The 11,586-nt window shown below is 34.2% G+C and overlaps 1 protein-coding gene across 1 annotated transcript in view; it reads left to right on the top strand.

The window, feature by feature from the left end:
- Positions 1-11,586, top strand: part of LOC111087509 (Down syndrome cell adhesion molecule-like protein Dscam2) — a 39,194-nt gene that overhangs the window by 12,981 nt on the left and 14,627 nt on the right. Inside the window, exons 3-4 of the mRNA XM_022394363.1 lie at positions 3,866-3,985; positions 6,975-7,145. Of these exons, the coding sequence (XP_022250071.1) occupies positions 3,866-3,985; positions 6,975-7,145 (291 nt within the window). The remainder of the gene's footprint in view (positions 1-3,865; positions 3,986-6,974; positions 7,146-11,586) is intronic.

An 11,586-nucleotide genomic window follows, 5' to 3' on the forward strand; every position in this document is an offset into this window, starting at 1 on the left:
GTATGGTTAATTCTACTTTAAACTAGATTAATTTACTCAGCCAAACTGGATAGCCTTGCCATCATAAGACGGTACTACATAGTAGATTAGACGAAACCGGTCCTATACTCTAGCATCCGAAACTGGATGCCTTGTCATCATAAAGACGGTCACATGTAGATTAGACGAAACCGGCCTATACTCTAGCATCCCGAAACTGGATGCCTTGTCATCATAAAGACGGTCACATGTAGATTAGACGAAACCGGCCTATACTCTAGCATCCCGAAACTGGATGCCTTGTCATCATAAAGACGGTCACATGTAGATTAGACGAAACCGGCCTATACTCTAGCATCTGAAGATGCGTATTTCGCTGACAATAAGGTATGAAATAGATCGTTTGCAGTGATGTCAAGAACATGTACAGTGGACCAACGATATTTGTAACAATGCTCTTATAGATGAGTTGAGCTTTACCCTGTAGCAAGAAAACAAGCACATTATTTAGAGGAAATCTAGAACAATATCCAACTTCAGATCGCACATATTATAAAGTACATCCTACAACCATTTATATCTCGATATACTAGCTGTGATTTTAACCTAATTGGTGAAAAGCTTGCTTCCAGCATACTAAACAGGTTGACATGAAGATCTGATTCACTGAATGGAGCAGCCTTTATGCTCAGCTCAATACACTGTGTGTGAAATGCTCCTGAGACATCTCACGAAGTGACAAAAAAGTGCTTTCAGGGCAGTATTCGATAAAATATCAGAACCTTATCATCGCTCAGATTTTAACCTTGCAATATCGGCTGCAGGCTGCTCGTGGCGACCATGTTCCGTATTAAAATGCGGTGTTGTAAGCTATAAGGATGTAAAGCCACCTCCACGAAATGTTTATAATTTATAAAATATTTATAAGCTGAGAGACCAGTCAATCACTCGTAATTTGGATCATCAGATGTTTGACTTGTATAAAATATGAATGTGTGATGTGATGGATGTTATTTTATAATTCTTATAAAACATTTTAAATTCCATTTACCCTTTAATTGTTTTATGCAGTATATTAACATGTTAAGTAGTCAAGTACACCTGTACAGTTTGTAAATTTATCTACAATCTTTTCATTAGAATCATTAGAACATTAAACTTGCGGAGTTTATTTGTTAGTAGTACTGAGTAGGTTTTTATAGAAATTAAATAGAAAATGCTAACTATTAGCCCAAGGTAAGAGCATTCTTTATTACAGATATTTCGACCATGAGTCTTTACCGATATCAAAAAGAAGACCGAAGTGATAAGACTTGGGTGATAAGCTTTGATGGGGATATAAGAAGGTGTATAAATGTAGTCTTAACATATAGTAGACAACAAAGTAACTGTGCTTCACGAAATATTCAACTAGATGTGATTATAACACGTGTTTATGAAAGATTACGTTAAGCCGAACCTTCACCTAAAGACACGTGTAGGTTCATTAGGTAATATTCTATATTATCGACATGAATAAATGAATGTCCTGAGATTTTTTTTTCGCAAACCAAACACGCTTAAAGGGATATGAGTGACATCAATTATATATATCTTATCTAGATGGATGAAGATTGACTTTGGTCGATAATACAGGTTTAACTAGTCATGATATGGGTTGTTGTTAGCCTGATGTTCTATAATGTTTGTACCACTAACTAGATACCGTTGTAGAAGATTTACGGTTCAGAACTCAGCGTTACTAATTAAAATTAATGGCCATTTTTGATATATAGCTAAATAAATATATAACGTAGGGCCTTTATTCAACATTCGCTGTTCACCTTTTTATTAAACTCAGGCAAAGATTACTTATCTTGATACTAAACTATATATATATGAAAATATATTTTCGTGGTACTTTCAACAGTTTGAGCGAAAACTCTATTACTCTTTACTATCTCACAAATTACACTGCCTACATGCTAGAACAGAATAAATATGGACTTTCTTTATAGAATATGAAATTGAACAGTTGAAAGGGAAGCCTACTTTCTGCTAGGTTTTTATATAAAAGGACACTTAAAGGTTAATGGCTATAAGAAGCAAAAATGGCTAGGTGGTTAAGGGGCTCAACTCGCAATCTGAGGGTCGCGGGTTCGAATCCCCGTCCCATCAAACATGCTCGCCCTTTCATCCGTGTGGGCGTTATAATTTGACGGTCAATCCCACTATTCGTTGGTAAAAGAGTAGCCAAGGAGTTGGCGGTAGGTGGTGAGGACTAGCTGCCTTCCCTCTAGTCTTACACTGCTAAATTAGGGACGGCTAGCGCAGATAGCCCTCGTGTAGCTTTGTGCGAATTTCAAAACAAACAAACAAACAAACCATTTTGATTAAATGTATAGTAGTTAAAAACAAGAGCAGTCAGAGAGACTGCAAACTCTCACCCCGCCGCTCCTTTTCGTTATATTGGATAACGTCAAATTTCATGCTAGAAAACTCAGAAAATCCTTCTTAGATCCAAAATGATCAACGATCCGGATCATTTTTTGTGGTATGATGAACACGAAATTTGTTACAAATCCGACCACACACTTTACAAAGTTATTAACCGAAAACCGCAAAAATGCTTTATCCCCACATTATAAATAATACTTCACAGTGATCCAGGATCCGGATTTGATCCGAAACAAATTTGGAGAGGACTGACTTCCCATCTTGTGTAACTGTTTTTTGCACATCGGTCTATTAGTTTTCGTGATACGCGCGCGGAAACACACAGACACAAGCACGGACCCAATTGCAGTACTTTCACTCCCACTCCAGATGAGAGAGAAGTAAATTCATTACTCAAGAGAAAAAGGTTGTAGTTTACATAAAAGTAAATATTATATTTTAATTTTTTTGTATCACTGAAGGTGCCAATAAAATGTTGTGTTCAGCTAACATTTAGAGTGGCATCACTAGGTCGTTTATCAAACATTTATAATTATAATGTTAAAATAAATCTTAGTCACGTACCTGTCTACGTATTTTATATTAGAGGAACGTGGTGGATTCTAGAGAGAAGATTTTCACTGAAAGTTAAGATACGACCCTGGATTTTTATAGTCTTGTAAAGGGTCAAGTTCATAAAACTAGCGTGTACTCGTAAATAGTATCTTTATTGCATTTCAACATAAAAGTAAGTGAACTTTTCCAGTAACAATATATCACTGAAACAAAGTAGATGCGGTTTTAAAAGTAAGAGATGCTCTTTATTTCTAAAAAATCAAATTCTAGTGCACAATCCAGTGACAATAACAAGTGTTTTGTCTGAACTATCCCTAATACACTTCTATGTTTTGACAAGATCTTGATGTACTTCTGTTTTGATGCAATCTACCGAAACCACACTTCACTGAATTGATTTGAGCGAACCATAATATACCCTTGTGAGTTTATGTGATAAATATCCTACATATTTATATCTTCATGAGAAATATACATATCAAATACACGAGTTTTGATGTAATATATCCAAATTTCTATTTTATTTTCATCTGTCTTTGACATAATTTATGTTTTCGTGTGACTTATGTATAACAAACTTCTATGTTTTGATGTGATCTATCCTTAACATAATTGTGTGTTTTGATGTGAACTACTCCCACGTGTTTCTGTGCCTTGGTTAAGTCTGCCCTTAACATACTTTATATTTTCATGTGAAGTATCCCTAAAACATTTCTGAGTTTTTATGTGCCCATAACAAACTTGTGTCTTCGTCAGATCTGTTCCCAATAAACTTCTCCATTTTGATGTGATATATCCGTAACATACTCATTGTTTTTTATGTGACCTATGATTTACTTTTGCATTGTTGAAGTCACCAATATATAATGTATTTAACTATTTCTCCTGTGTTTAGTTCCTCCACGGTGGATCAGGGAGCCTTACGATGTGTCAGGTGTGGTTGGACAATCAGTCACGTTAGAGTGTAATGTTGGTGGGTTTCCCATACCCACTGTGTCCTGGACTAGGACTCAAGGTTAGTATTTATTGGTATAATATTGGTGGTTTGTCGTATTGTTCATTAGATGCAATGCTAGTTACAGTTGGTGAACTATTGTAGGTTATACAGTGTAATGTAGAACATCGAGGCTATATAAAGAGCAGATGTTTCAGTGGTTAGTATGAAGTTGTGTATGGTGTTTTGAAATGTCTTTTTCTCGCACATTGCAATGATATTTGGCTTTGATTACCGCTCAGACTATGTTGCAGAACATAAAAAGTAGCGTATTTTGGAATGTTACTGGTGGCTTTCACGTACCGTATCAATTGTAAATTAACTGTAACAATAATTTATTAATTGCACTGATGTTAGTTACAGAGACTTGCATATCGTGCATTAAAACACAAAGTTACTGACTTTCAGTTAAAATTTGCTTTTATATCTCTACATTATTGTCAATGTTAAGTTGCAGGGTTTTAATAGCTGTATATTTTAACATAAGACCACTGATACGTTCCAACTCCTATCTGACCATAGAGTTAATTAAAGCAAAATATATAAAGATATTTTTTCTTTCATGCAGTTTTTTGGGGGGGGGAAGGAGGGGGGGACTGTGACTGTCCACAGTGCAAAGTTAGTTTACATGTGACTATAATTGTAAAACACATACACAGCCGTCCAATATCAGTATATATATATATATAAGAATTGTAAAACACATACACAGCCGTCCAATATCAGTATATATATATAAGAATTGTAAAACACATACACAGCCGTCCAATATCAGTATATATATATATAAGAATTGTAAAACACATACACAGCCGTCCAATATCAGTATATATATATATAAGAATTGTAAAACGTACTTTATTTAAGATTAATGAACATGAGTTGTGAAACATGCATCTGTAATGTCATTGTACGTAAGAATTGTGAAATAGATATATATAAAATCGTAACACATTTTCTGATTATATGGGAATTATGAAATATGTATATATATATATATATATCTGTCAAATATCAGTGTTCGTATTAATTACAAAACAAATATCTTTGTAATATTAATACTTACGACAACTGTGATACACCTAGTTGTCTAAAATCAACCCATATTAAAACTACGAGAAACAGACCTCGCTGAAAGTTAATGCACTTAGAAATTGGAAACCTATTTACAATATCAACGTTCCCAATAAGTGTGGCATCTCTTAACTAAACATCAAAGGGACATTTTACATTTTAAAGAATGTCCTGTGTCAAGCCAGATCCATTCAGCAGTTTCAAGTTTAAGTGCATTTCACTAATTTGAAACAACTACGAAAAATCAATGGGCCTAGTTTTCACACCATTGAATGTTTTAAAGGTAATGTTGTTTGGTCACAAGAGGAGATATATTACATCATTTCTAATTAGTGGGCACTTCATATGGTATAGAAAGGTCTTTCTGACATTTTCGCAAAATAATACGAAAAATGGCATTTCGTAAAGCGTAGATGGATAAGTATTCCGAGTAATAGTAATTTTACGCCGATGTTTCTGTACGCACATATCCAAAACGACCGAAGTTAGGAAAACGCACTGACGGCACTGAAAATTTCTTTTCTCCGCAACAAATCTAATATATTATTAAAGAAGAATACCAGACGTGTTTAATAACATCAAAATCAGCGTGGAGGAGAGAAAATAAGGGCATATATAATACGCAGATATATGCGTTTACACTATTCGCATATATCCAAAACGACTTAGGTACGGAAAACGCTCTGGCGGCTCTGAAAAATTCTTTGCTTCGCGATAAAACTTACATATTTTATTATAGAAATAACTTAAACAAATTCAACGGTCTGTAATATATACAGTTACGCTGTACGGATACATCTAAAACAGTTGAAGACTGATAAAAGCTCTGGTGACTGAAAATTTATTTGCTTCGTAAAAAAACTTATATATTATTGAAGAGGAAAACCAGACATATCCAGTGAAACTAAAGTTGGCGTGGAGCAAAGAAAATAAGGGCTTTCAATACCCGCAGATATAAGCAGTCATTCTGTATGCATATATCCAAAACGATTGTGGTACGGAAAACGCTCTGGTGGCTCTAAAGACAAAACTTGCATATTATTACAAAATCTACCCTGACGAATTCAACGACGTTTTAGATATATCTGTATAGTATAACTGCACATATTTGTATATATTACAGGCCGTTACTTTCTTCGATGCACGTTGATTTTGGTGTCATTAAATTTGTTTGGTTTTCTTCTATAATAATATCTAAGTTTTACTGTGGAGCAAAGAAATTTTCAGAGCCACCAGAGCATTTTCCGCACCTGAGTGGTTTGGATATATATGCGTATATTACAGAATTTCATTTTCTTTGCTTCACTCTGATTGTAGATGTCTTTCAATGCAGCTTATGTACAATTTATTTGTTTGTGAAATCAGTAGTGTATAATTTTTACAGAACCACAATTTGCTTATTATCTCCTGCAAGCCCCCCCCCCAGTGGCACAGCGGTATGTCTGTGGACTTACAACGCTAGAATCCTAGTTTCGATACCCGTGATGGGCAGAACACAGATAGCCCATTGTGTAGCTTTGCGTTTAATTACAAACAAACAAACAATCTTTTGCAATCCAAATTTTCACTGTTGTAATGACATTTCATTTTACATGCAATGACATAAAATATTTTGATTTTATTCTCCCTTGCTTCTGCAGGTTCAATAACTCAGTACACAGCGAATATAATTGAGTAAAGATTTTTCACTATCTAGTATATTTCGCGGAATACCATCCATCCATGTTATACCTACACCCACGAAAAACTGTTAAATCAAGTACTGCAAGGATTTTTAAAAAAGACTTTTAAAGTTAACAACAAATATAGATTTTACAAAGTTTAAAACTATTCTCTACCCAAATTGTTTTACTGGTTCCAATCGTTAAATAAAAACATTGTTTTAAAAGTATTATTTCCTAACATATACCGAAGTGCTATTACCTTACTGATTTAGGTTTTACTTCGGACGAGAAAACGACCGTGCTACGTAAACACTGGAGAGTAACAGAATATGGTGACTTGATTACAAGAAATCTCGAGAAAGATGACAGAGGGTTCTATACGTGTGAAGCCTTCAACGGCGTGGGAGAGGGTGTCCGAAAAACTATTCGTCTTGAAGTTCAAGGTTTGTACTGCAATATAGGGGACGATATTTATAATCTTTAGAAATAAAACATAAATATCTATCAAAACAAAATAACATCATATGATATACAGAAGTGTGATCTTGATTTATGATATATAGAAGTGTGATCTTGATTTATGATATATAGAAGTGTGATCTTGATTTATGGTACATAGAAGTGTGATCTTGATTTATGATATATAGAAGTGTGATCTTGATTTATGATATATAGAAGTGTGATCTTGATTTATGATATATAGAAGTGTGATCTTGATTAATCCACTTCATAACGATAAACATACTCTATATGTGGGCATGTAAGACTACAAATGTACTCATACAAATATACCATAATTATTTAAGACCATAATTCTATAAGACCATAATTCTATAAGACCATAATTCTATAAGACCATAATTCTATAAGACCATAATTATTTAAGATCAGAATTCTATAAAACCATAATTATTTAAGACCATAATTCTATAAGACCATAATTATTTAAGACCATAATTCTATAAGACCATAATTATTTAAGACCATAATTCTATAAAACCATAATTATTTAAGATCAGAATTCTATAAAACCATAATTATTTAAGACCATAATTCTATAAAACCATAATTATTTAAGACCATAATTCTATAAGACCATAATTATTTAAGACCATAATTATTTAAGACCATAATTCTATAAGACCGTAATTTTTTGTTTTTTATATATTTTGCTAAAATCTAACTGAAAAAATATATATATCAGTGCTGTTGTGAACAATGAGTTAGACATGAAGACGGACAAATACTGACTATGAATCGGGAAAGCAATAATAATATTAACTAGTTATGCCAAAGAAGTAGGCTTATATAATGATTTATTTTATAACAAAACATATTGAAACGAATGTCATAAAAGCTGACAGTAACTCCTTATAACAGAGTTGTCTACCTGTGAAGACGATAACAGCACGAAATGCTATAGCTCGTAAATCATGCAAAACGGATCCCCAAGGCACCATTTATCTCAAATTGTATGTTATTTTATTCTTACCTTGTAGAGAGACCAGCTTCATTACGTATATTAATTTCTTATTTATTCTTAAGATGTTTTGTAAATAAACACGACTCTCAATATTACACGAAGAAAGACAGATGTTTCCGAATGAGCAAAAACAGAGATTTCGTCTTTTAGAAAGCTCAACGAGCCTTGCGAATACGTGTGGAAGCAACTTACACAGAGTATAGGCTTATACACACTGTTAAGCACAACGAGCCTTGCGAATACGTGTGGAAGCAACTTACACAGAGTATAGGCTTATACACACTGTTAAGCACAACGAGCCTTGCGAATACGTGTGGAAGCAACTTACACAGAGTATAGGCTTATACACACTGTTAAGCATATAGTCTTATACACACTGTTAAGCATATCAAGATATTATAATGAAAAATGTTGGCTCCTTTATTTTTTGAATTCTCTTTGAGTGCATGAATAAACGCTGATATAGAATATCAGCTTCGTAGGTTAAGATGATTATATTGATCGGAAGCTGAGCGAGTATCACTACAAAAAGACTATTTTGATCCTACTTTGGATATATAAAAACATAAAAGAGGCATAACGATTTACTGCGAAGAGTTTCTCAAAAATTTAATGCGAAGAAAGTAGTTTTTAAATTTTGTTAAAATAAAGTTTCAAGTTTACGTATTTTGTTCAGTTTCTCTATTTGTGTACGAACATAGTATTTTAAGGTCCAGTGAAAGCCAAACACTGGTTTATATATATTTTTATGCAAAGTGAACGATAGATTTTGTTTTACTTCAACTAAAACTAAACATGCATTATCATGTAGCTTCTAATATCTTAGCGTAAAACAACAAATATAAAACATTTATTGCTGACACTTTATTTATATTACATATTTAAAAACATTAAAGAATTAGGTTTGTTTATAGTGAAGCACAAAGCTACATAATTGACTACCTGTGCTGTGCCCACGACGTGTATAGAAAACCGGTTTTTAGCGTTAGAACTCTGCAGACATACAGCTGTGCTACTGGGAGGCAAAGAATTAGGAACATACCAATCTGTTAGCTTTTTTAAACAATGTGTAACTAAACATTGTAATTTATTAACACCCAGCTTCACGTTACCCAATCTACAATGACAAGAAAAAACTACTCAAAATACGAATGAGCAATGGTAATATACAAAGTGCGGTTGAATGAGTCATGAATAAGATACAACTTATATATTGGAGTACAAATTATTTTGTTTAGCTATTGAAATCAAACTCACGGCTATTGATTTGGAGATTTTTACAGTGAAGAAGGGTAGGTTTATTTATTTTTTGTTATTCGTGCAAAGCTACTCAATGACTACCTGCGTTACCTGTATCTAATTTTGAACTGGTGAATTAAAGGGAAGACAAGCTAGTCAGTTTACACACTACTAACTTATGAACAAGTGGTAGGATTTGACCATTAATCTTATAATGCTCCCATGATTCCAAAGTATGGAGCGTGATTTTTTGTTTTGTTGTTGTTTGCAGTAACGGGACGTGAACAGTGTCCCCGCAGATCCATAGTCTAGCACGCTAGCCACTGGGCTGTTCTTGGCCCTGAAGGATGGTAATATGATAAGAATATCTTAGTATAAAAAACAATAGAATTTACAGTTTTGTACAGTACGAAGCGATGTGGAGGGGCGATAAGAATCCCAACCAAAAGACTAACTAGTTCCAGGACTAACTTGTTTAGAAGTCAAAATATCAAAACAATGTAAGCCACATGGAATTATAATATAATACTTACCTAGACTACACTCCAGTTAATACTTTAAAAATTTCCTTTAACATATAACACGCTACATAACTACAAGCTTTCTTGGAGTTAAATAAGTTAGGATGTCACTTGTACCTTTACAAACCCTGTAAATATCAATGAATTGTGATGGGTATGTGCCGTAAGAAGCCCGGTTTCTAGCGTTACAAGTCCACGTACTTGCCGCTGTGCTACTGGGGGACGCTTTCATATCCTAAAAAGAGAAAAATCAATCTTACGGAACTTGCTGACGATGCTGATTGACTTGCACATTTATTCTGTTTAGAAACATCCCACGAGGCAATGACTTCACTGGCATGTGATCAATTAATCGATGCCATTCAGGATGAAGATATGTTCGTCAGACTGAAACAAAGTATACTTATTACATTGGGAGAAGCTTCTAATGTTCTATGTAATTGTTGTAAACTATCCGAACTGTGAACGGTTTTCGGCACTATTAGTATTTTGCATATTTACCCTCCAACAGATAAACATTATTTTTTTTTTTGGAAGTTCAGGTGGCAAAATGGTAATCAAGACTTTTGATATTGTAATATAGTGCGTTACCATGGTTGTTACCATAAAATGATGTTCGGCTGTCAAGGAAGTCTTGAAAATGGCTTAACATATGATGAATGGCATAAGTTTCAAACCAACAATGATTTCAGAAACAAACTGACATTCCCAAGGTATTCAGACAGAATATTGATGAACCTAACTGTTCAGAGGAACAGCTTGAGAAAGCTCAGACTAAAGACGCTTTTATTGGACTGGTTGTGAAATGGAATTAAACGTGAAACAGAAATACTACCTTGACTGACACGTTCTCTTCTACCTAAAATCCTCAAACTACACTTCACAAAACGCCTAAAGGATAATTGGAATTTATTCTGTTTGAGCCATCAAAATTACTGCTATAAAATTGTCACCCTTACCATTCAATTAATTTCTGTGTAAACCTGATATTTAATAATTTCTTATGTGATCTAAAATACAAACGACAGATCACTCAGCCTGTTCTCATAAATGATCATTTTGAGGAGATGGCTTTACGTCTTTACATATAATGACATTTCACTTCAGCGTGGAATATGATCATCACGAAGAGCAAGGTCAGCCTGGCACTGCTTAACATCAGAGTATTGGAAGGGAGGTAAGGCATTCTTGATCAATCCTCTAAAATAACTGTTTCTAGGGTATCTTTAGTAAATGGAGTCACTTGATAGGATGTGATGTATCTTTAAGAGTCATTTAATATTTGTTCGATGCGAATGAACTATAATGAATGAGCAGACCACCCCATTCTGTCAATCCTTTCTTCTGTAATGAACGAATTAACTGCTTTAACATGATGAATATTTGTCTGTTACCTGGTGAAGTACAACTCGCCTGTGGAAAGGATATCACCCTACATGTCGTTGGCCTACTGGATATTGTTGATATCACTGCAGACGAGATGTTTTGTACCTTGATGTGGATACATGTCGTTGGTCTACTGGATATTGTTGATATCACTGCAGACGAGATGTTTTCCCACATCAAGGTACCAACAATATCCAGTAGGCCAACGACATGTAAAAACATCTCGTCTGCGGTGATATGGTACCTTGATGTGGG

This window comes from Limulus polyphemus, unplaced genomic scaffold (genome assembly GCF_000517525.1).
Source record: "Limulus polyphemus unplaced genomic scaffold, Limulus_polyphemus-2.1.2 Scaffold2239, whole genome shotgun sequence".
Taxonomy (NCBI): domain Eukaryota; kingdom Metazoa; phylum Arthropoda; class Merostomata; order Xiphosura; family Limulidae; genus Limulus; species Limulus polyphemus.